The sequence below is a fragment of the Corvus kubaryi genome, unplaced genomic scaffold (assembly GCF_017639235.1).
Source record: "Corvus kubaryi isolate FWS band 111438036 unplaced genomic scaffold, C.kubaryi_AGA036_p1.0 37398, whole genome shotgun sequence".
Taxonomy (NCBI): domain Eukaryota; kingdom Metazoa; phylum Chordata; class Aves; order Passeriformes; family Corvidae; genus Corvus; species Corvus kubaryi.
In genome coordinates, this window is record NW_024581137.1 from 33,463,241 (window position 1) to 33,490,693 (window position 27,453).

The 27,453-nt window shown below is 37.7% G+C and overlaps 1 protein-coding gene across 2 annotated transcripts in view; it reads right to left on the reverse strand.

The window, feature by feature from the left end:
• Positions 1–27,453, reverse strand: part of UMAD1 (UBAP1-MVB12-associated (UMA) domain containing 1) — a 78,971-nt gene that overhangs the window by 46,151 nt on the left and 5,367 nt on the right. For both annotated transcript variants that reach the window (XM_042043149.1, XM_042043148.1), the window contains exon 2: positions 25,599–25,717. In XM_042043149.1, the coding sequence (XP_041899083.1) occupies positions 25,599–25,680 (82 nt within the window). In that variant the 5' untranslated portion in view covers positions 25,681–25,717. The remainder of the gene's footprint in view (positions 1–25,598; positions 25,718–27,453) is intronic.

Sequence of the window (27,453 nt, forward strand, 5' to 3'; positions counted from 1 at the left end):
AAAGAAAAACTCTGCTTTTTCAGTTTCAAGGAATAAATTATTTTTGTTGTGTTTAAAAGAACTTTTTGGTAAAAACAGATTTGGAAACAATCTGTCATTTAGCAGGAAGTTGGAATCAGCTGACTAGACAAGTGAGACAGTATTTTTCTTTTTTAAAAAATCCCAAAATATTTATTTTACATTCTTCAAAACATCCCTACTGTCACTGTAAACAAAAGTATAATACCATGCATATAAAAAGTGTATTAATACATACAGCTTCATTGACATTTAAGAATCTGCTCCATTTTTGTGATACTAAACAAAGCTGCAAAGTACAAATATATGATTAAGATCTGATTTGAAGAAATGTGCACAAAACTAATTTCATGCAGTAAATTTTATAAGTAGAAAATTTTAAAAGCAATTCAATCACTCCACTAGTACAATAGAGCTCTTATATTTGAGATGGGGAGGACTCTCCCACATGCAGACATGGAAATGTACATAAATTCTATACCTGCACTGCCTTTGGTTACCTTGAAATATGTTGTACAGCTCTGAAACATGGCATAAGGAAGCAGGTAGTTTTAACTAGGGTTTTCCTACATATAGCTCTGTAATTTTGCAAAACTTACTATGAAGCAGAATGTCCCAGCTTTAAACTGTTCTCTGTAACTCCTTGAAATCTTTACAGTTAACCAACACAGGAAGAAAAACAGTTCTAAAGGATAAGCATGCACTAATCTTTACCCAGTTTAGTGACACCCTAGTGCAACACTAAAAGAAGAATTAAAATGAAAACAAACAAAAAACCCCAAACAAACAAAAAACAAAACCAAAACCCATCAATAACAAAATCCCCCCCCCAAAACCAAAAAAAAACCAAAAAAAAAAAAAAAAAAACCAACCAAAAAAACCCACTAAACCAACAAGAAAAGATGCTGCAGGAAAAACACCATTACTTAACCATCCATAAACTGACAAAGTGAACCATAAATTAGTGGACAATTCAGTTGGTATGATTTTTTTTATGGAAGCAAAACTTCTGGTTTCCTACCAAGAATTTTGCAGCTGCTGAAAATATGTTCCTTACTAAGAAACCAGGGTTCATATTTGCCTAAACCCATGCTGGGACAGAATTTTGCACTTACTGAATATTCTGAGATCTCTACCTCCTCATTGATTTAGCCTGACACATATAGCTGGGTAACACCAAAACAAAGAAATTCAGTAAGAGCAGCAAGCCACATAAGAGAGCTAACTACTGAATAATTATGTTAGTGGAATCAATACTAGTCATGATACACTAACTTGAACTGATTTTTCATTTATTTTAAGTATATTGTCCACTTAATTCTAAGATATATTGCTAATTACTTTTTTAAATGATTTTTAAAAGTGATCAGTTTACAGATGAAGGACCACTACTGAAAACAATTCTCCCTCGCATTGTTGCCTACACACATTTTCTGATTCACACTTGTGAAAAAGAGAAACTTGTACTATGAAAATTCACACAACTGTAATAATTATTTTGTAAGAAGCACTAGATTTTCTTCAGTGCATGTTTGTTTACAAAAATGCAGTAAGGACACACATGGTCTATGGGTTTACCTTGAGGGCTGGTTTCACAATCAATTTAACCAACATTAAGTGCAAGCTGCAGCTGAAATCCCCTCTCTCTCCACCCGCATCCCATCCCAGCCAGGCTGCATCATCAGCCTCAGGCCAGACACTCAGTGTGTACCTGATTAGTTGATCAGTTCCCTGATCCAACTTGTGTGCAGCCACACCAGCGATGCTGGCACATGAAATGCATGTGGCTGCCACTTTTCATGGGATACACATATAGACGTCCATGGAACTATGGACTAAAAGAAAACCATCTGCCAGCTTATCCCAAAATAGCATGCAAGATAGCAAATGTCACAGAAAATATCAAATGCTATACATAAATTGTCATATATGCTATTTGGAAAATAATATACTGATTTTCTTTATATAACCTCTCTATCAGCCCTACAAGCCTTTTACAGAAAGTTTGACGTTGCGTGCACAAAAATCTTACTAAAAAAACACACGTATCTTATGAGGAGGTCTCTCATTTGCTTCATTTGAATTTAATTAGCTGAAATCTAGATTCTAGATGTCCTATGCTCATAAAGTATCAAAAGTGTCCCTTATTGTCACACAACAATGAAAATTCCTGTTTAGTCTATTACAGAGTCTGTATTGGGTCACTTAAGTTATCTGTGTTGTTGCTGATACAAGCGTTGAGCTTCTACTGCAATAAAAATGCCCTGTAGCTGAGTCCTGACCTGTTGAGACAACAGACAGATACTGAGTTTAGTATTTTACAGAGATTTGGACTTCATATAAATTGCTGTGACAGAAATAAGAATTTTCAACATTCAGTCACTTGTTTTCAAGAGTATACCACATGGATGTATGATTAAAAGCCAAAACAGATCTTAATCATATAGCAACACACTACAATGAGTCATTGAATACAAATGTCAACAAACGAACTCAGTAAAGTTAGTTTATTTTTAGTATGTTGTTCAGGAGCAGCTGAACACAGAAGTGAAAGAGAAAGACCAAGGAGGAGGATCTGTGCTAGCTAAACGTACTTATCACAGGATATACTGAAAAACTGATGTGGTTTACCATATAAATTTATAATTAAAAAAAAACCCAACCCAAACATAAAACTCACTAATTGGGATATAAGTCTAAGAGAGAAACAACTGGTGATGAGAGCCTGGATTCCCCCACACCTCCCGAACTAATAAACTTGGTCCTTGATATCAAATAAATAGTAAAGAATCAAGATATTTACCAAACACAGGTTTAACAATTACAGATAAACTGGAGCAGATCTCTGCTATTTGTCAAAGAACACATCTCTTGGACAAACTAAGAAAAAAAATTCAAACACCAAAGAAGTCTTTCAAAATATTCTACATCTGCAATTTTAGTTGTTCTCCTAAAAGTCAGCAGCTGACCAGAAATACCATGGCAAAAATCAAATGTAAATACACCTGGCAACTATTTACAACATGTTGTACACAACTTTAATATTTTACCTTTAAAGTTGATATCTACAGGACTTTCCAGTTAATGGAAAACTTCTCATAAGACTTCTTCATCAAGCCCTGCCAACCTGGCTAATTTTGCTGTGCTATGTTAAACAGAATCATGTTAAATATGATTTTTTTTTTCTGTTAGTTATTAATATGAAACACCTTTAGACCAAGACAAAATGGAAATTACTTAGTCTTAATGTTAACAGTGTTAAAAATAAATTTTAAAGAACATTATATCATCTCCAGCAAAATATTCCTACTTTGAACACCATGATCACATCTGTCTAAACTGAGTATAGTTGTACCCTGGTATCAGAATCATATAGCAGGAGAAGCCCAGTCTTTTCCAGTTCTCTCAGTCAAGGAAGTTTCCATATCCAGTATATTCAGCTATAAAACCTGTGACTTTTTTTTTTTTTTTAAGAAAGTGCTAAACATATCCTCAAGGAAAAGTCAACAATTTATTTTATTGGCAAGTCTGTACATCATCAGATGTTAATTTCTTTTCTATTCTGGACAATCTACAGACCTGAAGTTTGGACCAGAACTGTTGACATTGTTAATACAAAATCAGATGATTCCAGGTAAACAAGTAAGAACGGGAAAAGACACACAGATACTCTACTGTTCACAGATACTCTACTGTGGTGTACCTGGACAATGTGAAGGATCTACCATTAAAAATAGAGATCTGTAATGAGTTGGAGTCTACATCTAAGTAATTTTTTCCCACTTCTTCTGTTTACTAATGCGTAGGAAAAAATGGTAAATACTAAAAATCAGATTATGTGTTCTAGTCACTTGATTAATGATATGATGCAATAAAATAATTTTTAAAACACTCAAAAAGCACAACTCTGCTTTCAGATTCTAAAGATGGAACACAAAACTGAAGAAAGTTTGTCATGACATGTGCCATTCAGGAATGACAAACTCTTAAAATTGTTTGAATTAGATCCTTAACTTTAAGGAAAACTCCCAATTTCAATTATAAGGATTGACTAAAAATCATCATTTCTGAGAAAATTATACCAGATGACAAGAGATTTAAAGAAAACTTACTAAGCTAACAGGTTTGGAACAAGACTGATGCCCAAAAAAGGCATATAATAGGACTTCCTTTTCATGAACATGCTGAAAACGACTGTAAAACTTAGTTCAAATACAGCCTCTCTGTGTTACATTTTACTGGACTGACACTATAAAGGAAGTTACAGTATAATATCTGTAGCAGACACTAGTCAAAAATAAATTTTTTTTCACTTCTATTTGGCTCTTGAAGCTAAAGAACCACCTCATCTCAGGAGTCTTTTAAATCAATCACTTTCCAGACAGGAATGAGACATTTGCCCTTGAGACTGAGGATGTGCCGATACAGCTCCACGCTGACAAACAAGCTCCTCTGCCAACCCTTCTCTGCTGGCAGGAGTCACGGCAGCTCCAGGCCGGACAATGCAGCTCCATTACTGCGTCACTCACATCAAGGCAACCAGACCTTTCCTCCCAGCTGGGTCAGCAGCTCAGGCACAGCTCAACGCTGTTGCACTTTAAAAAGTACAAAAGTCCCATGTCCAGACAACCTACCTAATTCAGGCAAAATGAACCAGGAATCTGTCTGGACTCATCAGACCAGACACACTGAGGATATACCTAAAATTAAATCAATCGCAAAGTCCAAAGGCCAGCCAGGTGGAAAGGTTTAAGAAAACCCATAGGAATATCACTACCATCCTCTTTCCTACAAGGTTTTACTAAGGCAAGCCTACAGAACCGAAAAGTTAAAAATACAGTGATGGCCTTGCTCTCCATTCAGGAGTACGAGAAACCACCCACCACTCCAGTATTGATTCTGACACACAAAGGTGTCAACATAGTATTTGTACTCTCAGGTGCAAAAGGCTGGCCTGGGCACAACTCTGCTGCCACAAACCGCTCCTCTTCCTGCAAACTTTGGTGTTCATCTCCCTCTGGTGGACTGTGTACACAGAGGGGAAACAACTGCTCCACCTAGAATAGCTCCACCTAGAGCTTCACCCTCTAGGATACGAACACAACTCCATTTGCCTTCCAGTTATTAGGAAATCCTCACCTGAGATGCACCAGCAGGCAAAACCAGCATGACCACTCCGAGTGGGTTCTGAGACACCAGTGTAGCCAGCGTGTGGCCAAATAGGCAAGTGTAGCTCTCTTGCTCTGCAACTCTCTGAACACTTAAAAACTCCAACTATTTTAATTCATATACATACATGTCTCTCTGCTTACCTGCTGTGCAATAGAAAACAGAATGAGCGTTCATTTTGTACTCAGACAGAATGAAATGGAACAAGGTATGAAAGACTATCTGTAATTATTAGAGACCTATCATATGCAATCTGGATCAGTAACATGAGAATGTAGAGACCCAGCACGCCTAAGAGACTTTCTCACATTATTGAAAGACGCCAAACATCATACTATCACCATTGCCCAAATGTTAGTATCAACTGAAGCGCAAAACCAAAGGGAAAGACAAGTCAATCAACCTTTCTTGGCTGACACTAAAATGAAGCTTTGGTCAGCAGAGCCAACAGAAGCTCTCAATGCCAGACCTACACTCAACCTTCTAGACCTACTCAACACAATCCGTCTCATGAATTATTGCAGCTCCCTCATTTTTATACTGAGCATTTCCTTGAATTGCTTTGCCAAATTCTGCACAAAGATTTCAGGAAATGGGCAATCGTTTGGCATCTGCTCTGCCCTTACTCAACTATTCTATTCTATTATTTTCTAGGCCCCCCAAATTTAGCACTGTTTCCACAGTAAAAGGAATACAGCAGTATAGACAAAGTACATGGAGGAACTATTTTGGTATCAAACCAGTTCTACCAACGGCACTGTTTCATTCTCACAAGTCACCATGGTGAACAGAAACTGAAAGGAATTAATGTCTTCTCCCCAGTCAGTTCGTACAAGCTAAACTTGCCACTGTAAACATTCAGGATGGCAACTGCTTTGTTCGCCACTTGGGAATTCTTAAATACTTACATTTTACTAAAAATAAATTTGAAGGCACTGTCTATAGGAAATATTAACCACCTTATCTCACTGTGTCAAGTATACAAAATTGTTTCACATTCTAAAAACCACTTAATCATACTGAGACTTTGCAATTCTTAGTGAAAGCTACCTTGTTCAACAGGGAGGAAGGAGAAAAAAGACAAGCCTGCACATGGAGTAGAAACACAGATGACTACTTTTTTTGGAGACTAACAGTGTTTTTTGCAACTTACAAAGTGTTCTAACTTCACGTGAGTTTGCTGATAATTAGACATTTTTCATGCTAGCATTGGAGTAAGTCTTCCAGCTTCCTCCAACCTGAATTCACTGAGGGACACAGTACTAAATTAATTGTGGAAAAATGCATCTGTATATTTAAAGGCATTATGTCAGTGTTTTCTCCAACAATGCCCATGGACTAAAGGATCTACTTTCTTTAGATGACACTTGGCTTTAAAGTTAGATGGCTCTGAAGCTATCAAGCAATACCACTGCAGACTTGACTTCTTTCTTCTACTGTGTTCCCACTTCATCCATCTATTCTCAATCACCTTCACTACAATTCCAAGTGGGAACTTTTGTTCTTGGGAACAATGCAGTGGCATCCTGCTCACAGTTAATGGAATTTTTAAAGAACATGCTTCTTGGTTTGTTTTTGGTTTTTCTTTTTTATGTTTCTCTTGTATACTTGCCTTTCCTCCTGTTTAAAGGACTCCATTTGAGCTATCAAACCATTCTGGCATCTAGCTAGCATAAATATTTACAAAAGCAAGCAACTTTTTTTTTTTTTTTTTTTTTTTTTTTAATAAAAATTTTTAAAAAAAAAAAAATTTTTTTTTTTTTTTTTTTTTTTTTTAATGGAAAGCTATGTCCATGAAACATCATTGGTTTATCATACTCTTAGATCAGCTTCTGGCATATGGTTGCTCTCAGACAGGTTCACTATAGTTGTTTCTACTCAAATGAGTAAGCTCACTAGTGACAGTCTTTGAACTCACCTAATAAGATGATTTTAGGGACAGCGAAGTTCCCATCCTTATTTCAGCAGAGAGTCACCCTGATCAATCTACATTCCAGCATATTTATTTCAGTGCCTACCCTCTTGTTCCATTGTTTTCAATGTCTTGCACACATTCTCATCTACTTTGAATTTCAGGATTGTAGCAAGTTTCATAACAGGAAGGCACACCCCTTAACATCCAGCTTTTATATGGCTAGGTGGCTTGTCATCTTCCCCTGGCACAGGCACAAATGATGGAAAACTTACTTGCCATGTACAACACTGAGAATCAAGTCCCTGGGAACAATCAGTGCTAATGTTTTCCACAAAGTCAGTCCTAATGTTTTCCACAAAAGTAACCTTTTTGCAGCTTTCCTGAAAGTTACTTTCTTAGTAACATAGAGGCAATTACAGTGTTGACCACTCTTTATAAAACCAAGTAGTACAAACTTTATTTTTTTTAAAAAATGGCTTTTGCAGTTGGATGGCCTGTGTGTTTCCCTTTGTTATTCATTAATAATTTTTGTGATCATTGGCCTGTGTCAATTAAGCTTCAACCAAGTCCCTAAAAGAGAGCTGCTAAACCAGATCTGCTCAACCAAGGGTTAGAGGGCTGTGAGCAGCCTCTGGAGTCAGCTGCTACCCAGCAGGGCCAGAGCCAAGTGCTGCATTAGGTTTGTCTGAGGGTGGCACCATCCTGTGTGTTGGCTACCTGGATTTGGACCAGCAGGCCAGCTAGTCCTGGAAATGCCATTCCTTGCCAAACCATGAAAGGAGAGATTTGTGGGAGAAGGGATGGGACTGAAGGAGGGTAAGGGAGCAGGGCTAAGGCAATAAAGCCATAGAAGAGCAGTCTCTATGGGGTTTGCTCGTAATGGAACGAGTACTTTTGGAAGGTGCTTTTTCTTTCAGAGACCTTGTGTGTGGGGTGTTATTGCAGCCTACACTTATCTGACTAATAAAATGTATGATTTTCATAGCTAGTTAGAAGAGAGCAAGTCACACTAGTTTAGCAGATGATGATACACACAGAAAGCATAACCATCCTCTTTAAAATTTCCACTTTTCACCTAAAAAATAATATTAAGTTAGAACTACAGTAAAATAATTTTTATCTGATTAGCTTCCACTAGAAGGACAAAAATGAGGACTGAAATCTTTAATTTTTCCTACTAATGCAGAAATGTACTGCTTAGTTCCCAAAATAACTTTTTAAGGGTTTAGCACAAAAATATATTACATTCTTGCATTCATCACTATTATCTGCAATTATTAAATTCCTTACCTCCCTAAAACAAAAGAGCAAAACATGCCCAGAATGTTTTCACAAGGTGGGCTCTATTTTATAGTTAAGTTTCTCAAATACAGACACCACTCTGTGTTTTAACACTGCATTTTTAAAATAAAAATATTACACTCCACTTTTGGTTACATCATGTGTTACAGTCAGTAAGGCATATGACAAAAATAAATGTGGAGAGGAAATGAAGGTATTTTCTAGAACTATTTATAGTAATCCAGTCATGCTGAACTGATTGTATTTCCTCCTATATTGAAAATGCACAGACAGCTGCATACAAAATACATGTCATCAACTTTCAGCTTTCATCCAATGCAAAAAATAACAGGTAAACATACTCCTAAGTAGACTATCATTCCTTTCAGTTTACACACAGAAACAAAGCTTTACTGTGGTCAAATCTTGAAACCAAGAATTTGAAGAGATAATCATATGTCTCTGTGAAATACATTCGCATAAAAGAACTCCTAAAGATTAGGCTTGCTTTCATAAGAACTAAATTTTCACATTGGTACATTTGTTTTCTTGAAAACACTAGACACAAGTAAATTGTGGTCGACATGAAGTTGTTTTTAATTTTTTTAATTAAAAGAAGCTGTAAAACATAATTATAACCTGAAGTTTCCCCCACGTGTCTGGAAACTGGCCAAAAGCTATTGGTTTCCATGAGATGTAACTGTTATGAACAACAGAAGATGAATTTTGAACAGGGATAGCTAATACTTTCTATCATGTCTTGGTAAGATATGCTTTTTCTATCTGTCTACCTCTTCATTTTAAAATTTGTTAGCATTGGGGCCAAAAGGGCACTCTAATTTACATGGGCAAAGGAACCTACTAGACCAGCCACCTGAAATCAGTTAGCTCAAAGGTAAATCAAAGACGTATTTGGTGCCTCTACCATTTCCTCTCATGTTCTAAGCCATTAACAGCAGACTTAGTTGCAATGGTTCCATCATACACAATGTTTAACATCCTGGAATTGCCCTTTGTCAAGAGGGCATGATCATGGAAGATGCTAACACACCTGACTCTATCCTGGTATTTTCTCATTGAAGAAGAATAGCAGGATACAAGAGTTAAATGGTGCTATGAGACCAAACCAGTTATTCAGTCTTTTTTCAGCCTTTTCCTGTTATTTGACTGCTTGAGAATCCTCCCCTTAGAAGATATCACAGGAAAAAGTCAAGAACTGTGGAGCTCCACTTCACTTATAAACTCCACATTTATCTTTGAATCTTTTCCACTTTAATACTGCGCTGAATTTACCTCTGCTGCACACACTTATTTTAATTGAAGCTATTCTTTCAGTTCACTGTTCAGAAAGCAATTAATTGGCAATAGAAAAGAATATACATATGGATTGCTAGAAATACTTTGTTCAGAAGCAGGTGGTGTACATGCAATAAAGTTTTAGTAGTGTTCTGTAAGGATCAATTCCACTGTCTAGTGTGTATGCTAAGCACGGGGGAAAAAGTCAACATGACCTTCCCATGCTAAAATATGGATGGAACTTAGAAGGGAAAAAATGGTAACCAGCCATTCAGTTTACAATAAAGTAAAATATAACAAAGCCTCCCCCATCTGCAGTGCTGCTCCTTCATACTGTATTTATTTGATCTATCTACAAAGTTTACATCTAAAACATCCAAACACTTCCACCCTGACTGTAGCATGAATTATGCTCACTAGCAAGAGAACCTCAGGTTTACCAACAAAAATAGCTGTACATAAATCCACCGTGAAAAAGTAGGAAGGCCACAGATACAACCCCAAGTAAACTCATCCTAAAGGTTTGATGGGAATCTACAAACTGTTCCTGAGCTGCTTCACCACATCTCTGAAAGACTCCACCATGGTTATCTTCAGGGTGTATAGTAATGTGTACAAATAAGATGTTTCCATTTAAGAACTAAAATAACTTTTTACTAGCATATGGGGAGTGTAAGAATATAGAAGACTCTTCCTTGGGATACCTCTTCGTCCATCAAGTGTACAATCTGAAATTCTTCTGTCATTTCATAATAAATATGTCAGAAGCAAGGAATATCTAAAGGTAGACAGGATTTTAACAAATGGCCAACGTAAAAACATTTCAGGGTATTTCTGCTTCTGCTTGACTAGCATTTCAGCATGTTTCTAAAGCAAGTGAGGTCACATTACTTATCTGTTTACCTGTATGTTATACTTCATAACTAGGTTTCATACCCATAATTCAATTTATAATTCAGAATACGAGTTCTAGTTGGAAGCTGTTGTTTTGGAGGGAAGAAAGAAGGACAAGGACCCTGTAACATTTTGTTCTGACCTTCAGATGATTTCTGGAGGTGGTTTATATAGCATTTATCCATTTAGTTATCTTAAATAATACACTTAAAATCTGACCTCAGAAACTGCCAGCTTTTTTCAACACTGGTTCTGTTCTTTTGGGTGGTTTCACAGTAATGAAAAGCCTACCAGACATAAAGTAAAAGTAAAAGCAAAAGTCAAAGAATATCCCCACAGTACACCAGGTATCACCATCTGCTTGCAGCATGTCAGCGTAGCACATGGTTCATTCCTCTCAAAAGGGCAGAATAGACTGGACTCCTGAAACACTACATCAATCAGCTGGTCCTTAACACTGCAGGTATCACATCAGAGCACTTATGCCACTTAAAGTCACACAGACAGACAACAAAATTAAGTGTTGGTCACTCTCCAGTTGGCAAAGGTAACAGAGAGTCACATGAGGAAAGTCATCAGTAGTAGAATGGAAATAGCAGGAGTAGACTGGAAATAGAAGGTTTAAAACAAGAGCCTCTTATAGAGTTTGTTCATTTGTACCCCATGTTAAGCCGGATCTCTAGAGTCAAGATCAGAAGTGCCTAGACATGTTCTCACCAGAAATGTCTTAACTTCATAATTCATTCCCTGCACAAGAAGTTCATTGACTTTAGCTACAGAATGTAAGCAAACAGATGGCTTATGCTACCAGGAATGTGCTGAAGACTTAAATATAAACCCGGAGGATTCAGAAGTTTCACTGGACCCAAGAGAAAGGGTAGAAAAAACAGAGAAAGGAAGTAGTAGATAAGACCACTTACAGTTATCACACCTTCTGAAATAAGAACACAAAAGAATAACACAGACATCCTTCAATTCACATCTGAGTCATCAAATAGAAAACATTTCTTGCTCTAGAGTATCTGTTACGAAGGTCAGTATGCAAGATGTGCAGCTGAAAGATACCTGCTGATGTTAAGCAGGTATGAGCCTGTACTTCCAGTAAAAGATATAATGAGAAATTGAGGGGGAGGGGAGTCTTTGAAACAGAAAAAAAAAAAAGCTTTGCCTTTTTGTTTTAAAACAGAAGACTGCAAAAAACCCCAAACACAGCAAGACAAATTAGCTCAGGAGTGTAAGGATAAAGACAAGACAAACACTATTGGACTATGGCCCTGAACAAATCTAAACCAACTTCCACAGCAGCACTGAGTGCTACAGGTTTTAAAGAAGCAATGTGCAGGTAAATAAAATTTTAAGAACGTTTAATCTGAAGTCCTCAATGACTTCTTATAATCAAACTTGAAATTAGAATGTGCTGGACAGCTTTCACTGTACTATAAAGTTTTACTTTTTTACTATAAAGTTTTACTTTACCTAGTTGATCAAGGGAAGCCAGTCAATGCAATCCTTTTGGATTTCAGAAAAGCTTTCAATACTCTCTCTCACAGGATCCTTCCGGAAAAAATGTCCAGCATTAAGCTGGATAAACACATCATACAATGTGTGAGAAGCGGCTCAGGGGTCAGGCACAAAGGGTTACAGTGAAGGGGGTGACATCAGACTGGTGACCTGTCACTAGTGGGGTTCTGCAGGGCTCCATCCTCAGCCCTGTGATCTTCAGCATCTATATTAAAGACCTGGACACAAGACTTGAAAGGATACTAAGCAAGTTCACAGACAGTACAAAACTGGGAGGAGCTGTTGACCCCATGAAGGCAGAGAGGCCCTGCAGAGAGACCTCAACAAATTACAGAACAGGGCAATCACAAACAGTATGAAATTCAACAAGGGAAAGTGCCAGATTCTGCACCTGGGATGGGGCAACCCTGGATGTACAGACAGACTGGGGAATGAGAGGCTGGAGAGCAGCGCCATGGAAAGGGACCTGGGGGTCTTGGTTGGCAGAAAGTCGAACATGAGTCAGCAGCGTCCTGGCAGCCAGGAGGGCCAATGGTGTCCTGGGGGCATCAGGCATAACATTGGCAGCCGGGCAAGGGAGGGGATTGTCCTGCTCTGCTCTGCACTCACCTCGAGTGCTGGGGGCAGTTTTGGGTGCCACAATATAAGAAAGACATTAAACTGTTAGAGAGTGTCCAAAGGAGGGCAACAAAGATTGTAAGGAGCCTTGCAGGGAAGCCGTATGAGCAGTGGCCAAGGTCACTTGGTCTGTTCAGCCTGGAGGAGACCGAGAAGAGACCTCATTGAAGTTACAACTTCCTCATGAGGGGAAAAGAAGGGGCAGATTCTGATCTCTTCTCTGTGGTGACCAGTGACAGAACCTGAGGGAATGGCCTGAAGTTGTGTCAGGGTGGTTTAGGTTGGATATTAGAAAAAAGTTCTTCACCCAGAGGGTGTTTGGGCACTGGAACAGGCTCCCCACAGAAGTGGTCACAGCACCAAGGCTTACAGAGTTCAAGAAGTGTTTGAACCATGCTCCCAAGCACACAGTGTGACTGTGCAGGACCAGGAGTTGAACTTGATCTTTGTGGCTCCCTTGCAACTCAGCATATCCTGTGATACTATTATTTTACACAGAACAAGATCCCATTTTTTTTACCAACCAGCACTGTCAGCCCCCTGGGAGGGCCAGGAGCCCGTGCCCACTGGATCACAACGCCGGCAGAAGGAATATGCGCAAACAAAATGCACCCTCTTCCACCAAACAGCTGTGCCTGCAACACACTGTCCAGCAACAAAGTAGGGCTTTTTAAAATCAAATTTTGACAGCTAATGAATGCATTCAGGGCTGTGACAAGCTGAATATCACTTAAAAGTATGATGCTCAATTATTAGCTTCCTTCTTTGTTTTCAACGTTTCTTAATGTTCCTGAAAAGGTACTTCAGTGCAATAGCAAAGACTTGCAAGTATAGAATTTGACTGCTGCTTATGCTACTTTAAATGAAAAGCATATTATAACAAAGTACGACTCGTTTTCTTCACACAGTATGCATATTTTGCTATCAACAAGATTAGAATGGCTAGGAGGCCTACAAAGGCATACTTGAAACAATAATCTAAGAAAGCAGCTGTCTTAGAAGCCACAAAATGCATTAGGAATCTAAATTCATTAGCTGTCACTTCTGCACCAGTGTCCTGCATCTGATCAGGAAGCAGCTTAACTCATGTCTCCCCTCACATCTCCCACTGCACGTTTCAGGCATAATGGGCACATTCCCCTTGCTTTAATTTCCAGGGAAAAGTGGAGCAGATCCTGCTTTTACTGTCACCCTCTAAGCCAGCCCACTCAAGAAACAATGGATCTGAGATCTGGTCCCTGTAGTCTGATGATATTCAGACTCCTGGCTCCCACAGGAAGCTCTCTCAGTCAGCTACACTTTAATTTCCTTGGGAACCTTTCTCCCCTTCCTTTTGAAGCTGGACCTGGTTCACCCAACAAGGAAAGGTTGCCCAGGACAGAGGTAAAACAAATCAGAACAAGTCTGAGCCTGATGCCTAGAAGTTGGCAACATATTCTGTCTCTTTGTGCTGTTTTGTTTTTTAAAAGCTTTAGTCATTTCATTTTAAGAAATAAAAAACCACCACACACATGGGCTAGGGAGCAGAGATCAGTATTCCCATTTTCTTACTCACGGGCCACTGAAGTTCAATGACTCATGCAGTATCAGAGAAGCTCCTATGTCTTGCATTTTTGAAGTAGAATCACTGTGCAGCCAGTATAAACACTGGCAGTCCTCTCACTGGACTTTTAGACTTTGATGCTGGAAGATGTGCATCTGACAGCACTAAGCCTATGCAGAACTGGAGTTGAGGTCTCCTACTTCTCAGATGAATGGTTGAATAAGCACAAATACACACCAAACATATTTCAAGAGGAACATGCTGTAACTTCAGCTTTTGGTTTTGAATCAAGTGGACAGAGGTGCTTGAGGTATGATGCTTTGATTCAGACACTTCAGCTCCAGAGCATACCTAGAATCCAAGCTTACTGATGGTCTCTGTTTTTTCCAGTAGGTCATTTTGGGCAAATATGCTCTAAACAGATTTTGTAAACTAAATTTCAGAGATGCTTAATTCTACTTCTTGGTTCACTCTTTCTTATTTTTTAAAAACACAATAGATGAGTTGAAAACTACTACTTGTTCTTTACTGGGCCTCACCTTTGGGGTGCTCAGTGGTAAGTAGAAGTAAATTTTTGTAAGAGCTGGTACATCCAACTGAAGTTTATATTCAACTGGAGTCAGTATTTAGATCTAATGAAAGCTCTTTGTGCATCTTTTTATAAGAGCATTGACATAACTTGTGGGTTAGTAAAAGAAAACAGTTTTAACCAAAAAATATCCTCTCCACAAGTCTGCCTCCTAATGAAGGGTGCACTGGTATGTGTATTTAATATCCATCTTTTAAAGATAATATTGACTGCTTTCTGCTACAATAGCTTTTCTAATGATTTTGCAAATCAAATCTTCCATAGTCCTGCCCTTCTGCAAGACCTAGGGATGAAATAATTCAGAAGAAATCATGTAGGCAAGTTCCCACTGAAAAATAAAATGGCAAAGAAATAGCCATTAAGTTCCACTCCATCCCTCTCAAAAAAACCCTGAAGTTTCATACCAACCTAAATAAGGAAAAAAATGAATCTCATGGGTTTTAAATTGTTGCTCTCCCTTATTCACCTAGGAGTAGAAAAACTATGAGCTTAAATTCTGAACAATTGCAGTATACTGCTGGTCCAGACAGATCTCAGCAAAAGAAGATTTAGAATGACACAGTCTAACAGCAAGAATCTTTTTTTGGTTTGCTTTGTTTTGTTCCAGGAAAGGTCTGTGACTTTGGATCATTTTAAGGAAGCTTGCCCAATTTAACTGAAAAAAATTGTATACTGCACATGGCAGTTACAGGCTCAAACCCCTCATCTTTAATCTGGGGGTAATTGAAAGAGGAAAACAAACAAAAACCACAAAAAACCCCACAAGGAACCAAACCACCAAAACAAATGAGCCTCACCACTCACAACTCAATACTTCCACTTGTGAGAGATCTCCCTAGAGTCTGTACTTGTATTCTTACAGACAAAATACCAAATCCATATCCACCTAATCCATATTCCTCTAACTTCACCTAGACACCCTGACAAAAACAAGAAGGAAATTAAGAGACTGTACACATCTGCTGAATGAATTTGAAGTCCCACATTTATTTCAATTGCTGGGAAGAGGAAAGAGAGAGAAACACACTGTACCAATATTCTGAGTTGAACCAACTTAAGCTTTTGAATGATTTTCTGTCCATTATAATTTTTGCCCTATACACAGCTTTTGTAGCAAATAACCATGCGTAAATTGAGGAAACAATATACAGAATTAAGACTGGGATTATATCCTGTAATGTAGACGGGTAACTACTACCAGCAAGGTGTGTGCTAACAGATAAACGAACTGCACAAATGAAGCAGCCCACTACTCTAGGGGGTATTTGTAGTCTTCTTTATTTTTTACTGTCATTTAGGATATCCCCATGACAATGGAAATAGCACTAATTTACTAAAATTAATGGAAATTTCCTAAAAGATATAAAAAGCACAAAGTTAAATGATCATGTCAGAAAATAAAGATTACTGCATAATTTTCCCAGCTAGCCATGGTCAATGCTGTAAGCAAATGCTTCTTTTTGACTGAAGGGAGTAAATTTCATTGTTGTCCACACAACCCTCATTTGTGGAGAAAAGCACTATGTAAAAGCTGAAGATCATTCAGCTCTGTGAGCAGAGATCAGAAAGCATGTTATATCTTTGGCAACCTTCAAAGACGTGTTGTGGCAAAACCAGACGAAATAGCACTGAAATGCAGAACAACTGAATGGATAAATCCCCTATATCCTTTAATTTATTTGGCCTGACTGAAAGGTACTCAACTAGTATACCAAGAAGGAGCAGCTAAAGAAAAAACATCTTTATGCACAAAGTGACAAGCCATCTTTCATTTTATAAGTAAAAGCCTTACACTTATGGTACTATTTCACATTGAGGCCTATGACATGACTGATTTGAAGCACTTGTAAAACACAGAACACAACCTTCTTGAGTTTCTTTATAATATCTAATTAAAAATAAATAAGACACTGTATCTTTGGAAAAGTAATTTTTCTTCTTCCACTGGAAAAAAAAGTACAAAAACATTTATTTGCCAGAGATAGGGAGGGGTGTGTGTAAAATCAGTTCAACAAAACATTTCCTCCCGAGAAAATTAACACTGATTAACATCTGTAGAAGTCTGAATGACTCCAACCAGACAGGCAGTGATTGCATGAGCTAACAACTAGGGCTCTCTTTGCAAGGAATGATCATCTAACTGTGCTGCAAATTGCTGAAAGAGGGACTTCAACCTGAATTTATCACTTGCCAGAACAGCAACTCGTGCTCCTGCAACACATTTTTCACCTCCTGTTTTTCAGTTAGCTCTAGCTGTAAGTCCACTGTGTATAGGTAAATCAGACTTGGCCTAAAAATATGTTCTCATATCCTGAACTATTTTCTTTGCATCATAAAGCAAATAAACTTTTAATTCTAAAAGTGATTTAATGACCAGCGTATTCTGGGAAACAAAGTTTACAACCAGCATTTGAAAATCCATGCTTTTATACTATCTTTTACAGTTTTTACTCTTTATTTACTCTGTTTTTACTCCGTATTGCTGCTCAATAAGCAATAGGTATTTTCCTTTCTTATATTTCAACTTCAAATTGCTTTAAGAATGCTATATAGGCCAATAGACAATGGCACTGCTACTAGAGAGTGAACTTCTATGTATAGGAGCAAAATTGTCAGAACCCAGGTGCCAAAAGTGATCACCCTACTATAAGAAAGGTTAAAGAATACAATCTCAACTATGTAAACACCTCCTTGTAGACCAGTCATGTCCAAAAAATGTCTTCATCTTTTCTGAGAAAAAATTTCTAGCAAAAAAAGGATTTTTTTTACTTAAGCATATTCTACTTCCATCAGTATTTGCAAAATTTAAAATCAGTAGGACCAAACCTCTGAGGAGCCCTTTGGAGACCTGGATTGTAGAAAGTGACTATTATACATCAAGTCTGAAGGCAGTTAATATGAAAAACAGGAGTGCAACTCCAACCAATATTTTCTTAGAGGGCTGGCAGCAAACTGCCAGATGCATGTGTGACCTCAAAACAACCTTTTGCCAGATGCCTCTTTAACCTCTTACAATTACATCAACTTCTAAAAAGACTGCTACATTTTACCATTTTCTTCCTTTGGTTATGCAAATTAAGAAGATGTGCTTAATAGACAGATTGACAGTGTTTGGTTCTGTGCATTTTTGTCTCTTAAAGCCCCAAAATAAAGCTGTCTGATACAGCAGCACATAATTCTTTCTAGCCAGCATTAAAACAACTTAAACAAGAAGTCTTCATCTTCTTTCTTTTTTCCTCCCTTAAGTCCATGGTCAAAACCAGGTAACTTTTTGAGATAGTTGTGAGTTAAGGGGCCAAGATAATATTCAGCCAAAGCAAACAGTGAATCCCTTTAAATACTATTTACCATTTTAAAATAAATAACCTTTTCTTTCATAAAAAGTATGCTGTACATCTTATGTTGTAATCAACAAAAGCCAACACAACCATTCATGATATTCAGATTCAAAAATGGCCTGTATGCTAATATTTTGAGAAGGGCATTTTCTTCAAATTTAAAAATAATCAAATTCATAGCATGAAAACATCATGAATATGTTCCACAGGCTCAAGGCCTAGAAAAAAAAAGGAAGAGAAATTATGTGGAATGAAAAGTAAGTAGGTCATGTATACTAAAATGTTAAATATACTAACATCTGATTTGTAGCTGAGAGAACTGTTTTTAAAATCCAAAGGTGTGTAAGTAAATGAAGAAATGCACAGTCATTTGTCAACAAAAACATATTTTGATGAGGCATTAAAAAGAAAGATTCCTTTTGCTATATAGAATCCAAGAGGAAAAAAAATGCATTTCCTTTAAGAAATATAACTCCTTATACAGCAAAACAATGAATTTCAGTTGTTCTGTAACCCAGATCCTTTAATCTGCATAAGAGATGCTGACTGAGTTCACTCAACCAAATCACTACTGGCTTTCAGAATACAATCAACACATGCTTTTCAACAGTATTAATATAGCATGAAGCTTGTGCTCCTAATTATTCATGTTTTTGCATTCTGTTTTTTCCCCCTGCTGTAAAATATGCAAATTTACTTCTTTGTGTTATTTAGGTCCCACATGGGCCTCAACAGATCTGTTTGGAACGAATTACAAGCCAACATCTAGATACATGCTGTCAACATTTCAAGCTTCATTGTTTTTATTAGGTTGGAATGTCATTATAGATTTGATATTAGGCTTTAAAAAGCTTTTTATAAATCTCTTGAAAACCTACAGTCTAATCAAATGGTGCACTGATAATTACTACTACTGCACTTTTGTGTGTGAAAGGGGGAGAGCAAAGCCCTCCGAGCCCTGAATCCGAGGGAAATCCCCATCTAGCGGCACCACTGAAAACGGCAGGTTGTTTTTGTGCAAAATTAGTCCCAAAGAGAATTAGTTTGACTGCATCACTGAATGAAGCGGAGACATTACCTCCTTATGCAACTAAGGATCGGTAACAGGAGAGGACTGTTTCTTCTGAATTCCTCTTCCTCCCTTTTCAATCAACTCTGGCTGCAAAATTCAATGCCCAGATGAGCTACTGTGGTTTTTAAGCATAAAAACCATAAAGAAACATTTCAGGAAATGGGTCACTTTAAATACTGTAACTTCTTAGTGCGCATCAGAAGTGTTCACTTACAGTGGCACAGGCTAATACGTATAAAATATTCTTTAGATAAAAATTATTAAAATATATCCCCAAATCTCAGATTATTATGAAGTTAGTATTAAATATTTTAACCTCGAAACCCATAAAAAACCAGTAGGTTGGTTATTCGAAAACTACAAGGTTGGAAATAACTACACAAGCACTTCCTGTTATATTAAAAAAATAGGTAATGTAACCCCATTGATGCAGAAAATGAAAGGACGTTACGACACGGCTTTTTTTCCAACTGGCACAATGCCTTGTACGTTTCTTTAATGTAATAGTATATTTTGAAACACTACAGCAGCCCAAGCTTCCTTACTAGCACCACTAAAAGCTCCTTAAATATTAATGAAAAAGCAATGTAGAGACTTTCACGGACTTACTACACATTACTACGAACTCCTAGAAAACAAACAGCAGCAATAACACTAAGATTCTACAAATCTCTTGATGCATTTAATCTTTGAGCTGTGTATGCAGAGGGAAGAAAGCAGAAAAGTATTTGATTTGCAGTAATGAACTAGTATGGGGGTAGTCCTTTGTTTCAGGAGTATCAGTATATTAAATTTCCCTTTCATAACAGATTCACTCCAGAAAATTTATACATACATACATTTCTCTCAGAGGCAAACATTTAAGGAGTTCTTAAAAATATATGTAGAGATCTGTATACTACTAAGATCAAAATGAAAACAGTAAGGATCCTAGTGTAAGGCCTTTTTACATGTTGGGCAACAGCGGGGGTGTTCCTTAATTCAAATAAGCACTTTATCCAAAGTACCCCAAAAACTATCTGCATGAAGAGTAAATTCGTGGCAAAACAGAAACTGCAATTTGGGAACAAGTTTATGTAAAATTGTTCCTTGGAAAAACAGTCCAGATTTCCAGAACTAAAGGCTGACTTGGGTTGATTATTTTACTTTTTTGTATCCTCACTACAGAAGATTTCCCATTTGTTAAGGATGTTCTTCCGCAGTATAACTGCAGTTAACAAAGGGAGATATTCATCTGGATGTAAATCATACTTTTCACAGTTTCACTGATGAGTGAGGATACTCCTGCCTACAGATGAGGATGGTCCTGTAGTAAGGAATTATAATACTGATTTAACTCAACAGTATAGATACTGAATACATCAGAGGAAGGTTAAAGTACCTCATTTAAAATAAAGCCAAAGTTCAAATGCATTGCTGAGATTAAACTTTTTAAAAGAGTAAGTCATACCTGACCACCAAAATTTTAAGATAATAATGTCTGTTATCATCCACTATAATTTATCAAACTCCTTGCATATTCTTTTTGCAGCCCATTATGTTCCTCACTTTGCCACAGCAGGTTGCAATGATGAATTCAACAATGTCCTACTTCTCACAAGAAGTTCCCAAATTTTCTACCTTTCAACTGATATTAGTACCAGTTCTCGTCTACATTTTTAATAAGGAAGAAATAATTGCCTTATACTGTATTTCATCTCACAGGATGAAAAACAGTAGTTCCCACCTCCTTTCCTGTGACGTTTTAGATGCTGGTGCAAGCCCGAACACATTTGCTCTGTAGAGTTTCTTCTCTTCAGACATCATCATTGAAACAGAAGGGTTAACTGAACAAATCCAAGACTCACTTAAATACCACAGATCCTTCTATTTATTTGGAAGAGATTTCAAAACATTTCTTATGTCTAGGACTATTTTCTATTGAGAAGAAACTTAATAGGCAAAAATCATGCTTGCTCCAATAGTGCGAAATATTAACAAATAAGTGTTAATCCAAAATTTACTCCTAAATTCTAGATGGCCTTCCTAAATGGATCTAGGAAAGCACAGTAGAAAGAATGAAGGTTCGCAGTGCAGAAGTGTACATTCAGTACAAAATTCCTGCCAAACTTTCTTATCATGGCCATAGGCTCCCTGTGTCTGTGACAGTCACTCTACTCTGATGAGAATCGTGTCCCTGTTCAGTTTTCCTTAGGTACTTACTCATTGAAAAACTCTATAACAAAATTGCTGAATCTCAGAAAACAACCTTTGGGTGACACTTTAGTGCTCCCTATAAGTACCAATACTCCCTACCACTTGTTAAGAGGTCAGCTCCTGAGGCTGAGAGCAGAATACTGAAATGACAGACATTGGCCAGTATTGAAAACCCATGTTAATTTACATCCAAAAAATTGAAAGAGAAATCTGTGCTAAGTTCAGGGAAGAAACAGAAGTTAAATATGTTTAAAAATCAGATTTGTCAGCACCTGCAACTCAGCTGCTTCTCCAAACCATTTACTCCATTCCAATATACAGCATAAAAAGATCCCTGAGAGAAAACCAAACAAAACCCAACAACTCTTAAATCCATGGAACAGACTAGCCTTTAAAACACAAGTCAAAAGTAAACAAAGCCTTGAACTCAGGCATGGTCAAAGCATCAGATCAAGAGTTCCTCAGAGAACTGTGCTGCCTCCAGACACAGTGAGAGACAACACAACCATCCTGGCTGTCCTGCCCCAAGCGCACCACCGGACTCAGCAGCCCCTTCCCAGTGCCAGCGCTTTGGCTCTCTGTGCCCATGGCCAGCACAGATGGCACAGCCTGAGCACATCCATCAGGGGCCAGGCAAAGAGCTGCGGGAGACACCTCATTTCTTGGTCCTTGCCAAAAGCACCCTGCAGGGATGCCTGGGAACCCAGGTGATCACAACCCTCTGACCCGACTTCCTGGCCTGGCCTCAGATGTGCCTAATCCCTGCAGACCTGTCTGGCAGTCACGGTCTCGGCTGCCCCCGGTCACTGTCCCCAGACATGCTGTGGTGTCCTTGCTCAGGTAGCACGGGACTGCACTGCTCCTCAGCGAGGTCTCTGCCCAAGGCCCTGCACTCCTGGCACCCTTGCTCAGCTGCAGGCTCAGCTGGTGGAGCCACCAGCATTTGCTGCTCCCTCACACTGGCTTACTGCAATTTGGCCTGGGAAAGGAAACAAGACTTTGCACTGGCTCTTAAACTAAACCTGAAAACAAAATTAACTTCCCTTAGTCCTTTTGAAAGAGGACATATAGAACAATATTCTAATTGATTTTAGTTATTTATAGGATTTTTTTAATGATGAGGGTGATGAGACACCGGAATAGGCTGCCCAGAAAAGTCATGTTTGAAGTCAGGCTGCACAGAGCTTTGAACGACAAGATCTATTGAAAGATGTTCACGCCCATAGAGGCAGGCTGAACTAAAGGATCTTCAAAGGTGCCTTCCAACCCAAACCATTCTATGATTCTATGATCTTTCAGCTGCTTCAAGCAAAAACACTCACCACCCACCCCAGTGGAACCATCAGCACCATGAGGGTGTTTGCAGAGTTTCTGATTGTCTTGCCAAACACATACGGAAAAGCAGCATTGCTGTCTCAGATTTTCAATGCCTGATCTTAGACTGAGATTAGGACTACAAGACACTTGGATGTTTGAGATTGATGGAAGATTTTTAGCTGTGTGCCAAACCACATTAAACCTTTATTTTTCTCTATGGCTAGCAACAGTAGGAATGAATAGTAGGTTGGAATTTATTTTATATAAGCCACGAAACATGAGAAATTCCTTAAGTACTACTGCTGTCTGAGATTCCCAAGCTTAGTGAAAATTATTTGTTTTCTTAATTCTGGCTTTCAAAATGTGATGTGGCTTTCAGCATTTGTGATGATCAGGAAAACCTCTGAAATGTTTTTCCATATTTCTGCATTTCATTCACTCATCAAAACCAACTGCATGCGTTATGCCTATTTCATAAGCCTCTTCTCCCTTTTCAGAGTAATAGTTCTGCTTGTTATAGAACAAGCACCATTTTTACAGCTTCAGGAAGAGATGAAATGACCAGTATCCGGAAAATAAGTGAACTGGTAGTTAGACATAAAAATGCTTTAGTCTCTGGTAAGAAATTATATTTTGTATTTATTTTGTAGAGAGGGAATTACAGATTATTTTTTCTTGACTCCTACACATGCAATATTTGCCCCAAAAGCTAAAATAGAGAATTTCTTTCAGCTACCAGGCTGCAAAGTTGGTTTTGTTGATTCTGCTGTTTTTATGAGTCACCTTTCTAGTCAGACATTGAATTCCCAAATGCATTGATACTTTACAAGGAAAGGTAGTTTTCAAATATAGCAATTTATAACAGAACTTGGAGAATTTATGAAAAAAAAAGAAAAAAAAATTATCCTCAGGATTTGAAAGGGCAATAGCTGTGATGGAGCTTTCTCAGAAAAGTGTTCCATTTTCTTCTCTCTTTTTCAAATACCAGCTGATACAGAAAGATTCCTCCCATGTCCACAGGATATTGGTGAACTAGGCTTTTTGTTCTTACATGCTCTGAATGAAAAACTGGTTTTAAGAACCAACTTAAAACACAAGAAATTAAATGCCCACTCCCTCCAAGAGTGTTCACTGCCTACAATAGTGCTCACACTAATGGTCCTAGAAATCTACTACTGAGATGTGTTAAAGATATTTACTATTGGATTTCCAGAATATTTTACACCAGTTTAGAAAAGCTTCAGAACATTCCATCTGAGTAACGAAATAGTTACTAACAGAGTGGATAAGTGATGTGGTTTGGGTTTTTTTTTTTCCACTGACACTATCCCTAGACAAGAACACCCCTTCCAGATAAATATCTACTTAAGTCCTGACCCATAATTCTGCAACTACATTTGTCTTGCAAGACAGTGATATGCTCCACTGATAAGGCTGATGGCAGCTCTTCTGCCTAGTACAGTCCATTTCATTGCAGACTGCTAAATTAACTTCCATCTGAGCAAAAAAATAATAATAAATTTAAAAAAAGACTCAAACAAAATTGATTGTTCTTAAGATGATATTTAACAGATTAATTTTATGTGAATTTATGTGAACAAAGTTTAAATAGTCACTGACAGCATTTCAGGAAAAAGGAATGAAGCTAAATTGAATGCAGAATCAGGACCAGCAACTGTGGGACATAGCAACATTTGGGTGCAGAATTCTGCCTGTTACAGAAACTGAAATGCTAAATGGTCTCCAGACTTTTGGGGGATGATGATGTGTCTCCTTTGACCCTTCCACAATGCAAATGATGGAGTGACTTGATGTAGCCATCAGAACTGGTGCAGGTGAACAAAATCTAGTGGAAGCCAGACATTAAGCATGACAACGCAGTCACAGATGTGAAACAGATTTGTTTTAATGGAGAACTTTTGCCAAAAATCTAACTTCTCCTCAGAAAGGGCTCCAATAGTCTCTCATACTGTTAGACTTCAATAATCTAGAGGCTTTTGTGACTTGAAAATGCTCAAGAAGAAGTAATGCTTAAACAGAGAAACACTGTAAGATTCCTGATAAGAACGAGTCGGTAAAACAGAACAGCAGAAGCTGAATATCGATGATGACAGATTCACAAGGAGGAAAACAAATGGTCAAAAGAGAAAAAAGAAAAGGATCAGTTTCAGCATAACAGTGATACTTTTTTTTCTCTTCCGCACACTTAAGCCAACCTGCAAAACTTTGAAAGAGCTTGATCAAAGCTCAAAATTTAGCCAATTCACAGGAGTGTATACTTCAGATTAGTTTTTGAATAACAAGAAGACACTGAAAACCCTAAACTGCTTAATTTTTATTGAACTAAGAGTAAAATTCTGAGACAGCATTTATATTCACCATGACCAGAAATGCATAGGCACTTCCTGGCTTCTAATATAAAAAGTCTAGGGGTAAAATGAAAAGGAGGAGCCTGAATAAAAGCCAATCCTTTAACAACTGCAGAAAGATAGTCACTTCCCACAACTCTAATCATAAAGCTAGAAGCCTAAACTTTGACCTTTCTTGTTTTGTAAGGATGTAATTTCTTCCCACTCAGAGCATGAAAGGGAAACAAAAAACTACATTTTCAGTGCTCCTGAATATGAGTTCGGACCTATGTAAATAAAACTTCAGCTATTTACTCCAAATGAGCAAACTAGAAAAATTAACTTCATCAGGAAAAGTAAGAATACTGAACAATTCTTATAATGGCTTTTCTTAACATTTCATTTAGTCTAAGCATCTCAAAGAAACTTCAAGATCAAAATTTCAAAGATGAAAGAATCACTTTATACAGAAGCACCACCTACCCACAATAACAAATCCATCTGCTTCTCTCTCTGGCACTGTAACCTTCTTTGAATCTTGGCTTTTTCGGAAGAAGCTGAACATAGTCTCCTTGGGTTCTTTCTGTCTTCTAAGGTGTTATCTGAAATGAAGACAAAACATGTTAAATAAATAGATGGTAACAGAACTTACAATAAATTCACATAACAGACCATAGGTATGTAGTAAGGCCACATACCCAATACTACAGCTAATCTTTATCACCCAATTTGAAATATCAGGCATTTTTGTGTCAGACAGATTACCTTGTTGATGTAGCAATTTACTTCAAAAGGCAAGAGGAAAGTGAAGTACAAAAGGGTTTTTCTACAAAGTTATGGATGGAATGGAATCATTAAAAAAAAAACCCCAAACCTTCAACTTCTCTAAATGAAAATTAAAGAAGAAAACTCCTTTCAGCATTTATCCAGCATGTTTCCATATTTTTCTGCTACTCTGTATTGTTATTAGACAAACTTTCTCTTCAGAGATAGCGGTAACTATTTTCAGTTTCCCAGTTTGCAATCTTAAAGACAGCCTAACAGTTGAGTACATTTAATTAACAGTTACCACTGATTTCCTTAAAAGAAACAGCAGTAAAATCATTTGTAGCAAATTTTTTGCCACGGTAATTCATTAAAGGAATCTTCCAAGGCAGCTAAGAACTCCATTGCTAGAACAAAACAAGGAAACAACTGGGATAAAAACATGGACTGCAAAAGAAAATGCTCAGTATCCCCTCTTTCTCAGGACTGGAAGATTACATAGAAGCAATTCTGAGTAGCTTAAATAGGACAAAATCATACTAAAAGCCCATGAAGAGACCCATGAGGGTCCCTTGAAGGCTGAACTTGGACCCCTGGACAACACCATCCTATGGAGCAGCCTGTGGTCTGGCTGAAACACATTACGTGCTGGACACAAAGAAGGTTTAAATAATGGCATGTGAAGATCTTCTCTATTAAAATACTCATATAAAATTGGGAAAAGTGGAATAATGTCATTTCAACTTTGAAACAGTTTGAGGAGCAGAATCCTGATCTATTTTGCAGACAGCAGCATGTTAAGGAGAAGGGACTGACAAACCAATAGCAACATCTAATATACACCTCCAACAGAGGAAAGGACTCCAGAGTGAAGAATTAAAGAGCTATACAGTGTCAAGTTTCAGTAACATTATTTCACACTAAATTTAACAAAGAAGAATCTTTAGAATGTGGGAAAGATTGAAGAGTGCTACTGTGAAATGTGCAGATTGAAAAAAAAAAAAAAAGAAGAAGAAAGATAAAAATCCTGGATTAACTGTTTGCTGGAATTCTTCACTCCCCACCCAAATATTCATAAGCAAGACTTTTTTTTGCCCTGGCCAGGGATCTGTGGCAACTCAGTACTGACTATTCATATAAACTGCCTAAAATTCTGCTGTCACAAGCGATCACACACTCCAGAAAGTCCTGTATGAAGTGTAAGCACTGGCTTTCATGTATAAATAGATCATGGCAAAAGCAGCAACTATTCAAACTGTGGCCTGATACCTGAGACTTGAAGACTGAATACCCCACAGCCTGGCCAGCTACTGCTTGTTTATGCTGCCACAGTGCAACTTCTAGCCACCAAATAAACTACATTAATGTACATGAGAACAGAACAAACCATTCTGTGATCCAATCCCAGGAATACAGTAATTTTTTAAAAAATGTTATTTAACTGCACTTTATTCCTTTTTGCTTGTTTTCCTACCTTAGCAAGAGAAATACTGATATTTCCAGTTCCATGCAGCTTACACAGTAGAAACTCCTAATTATCTCATTTATTCCTTACCTTCCCCCACACCCAGGC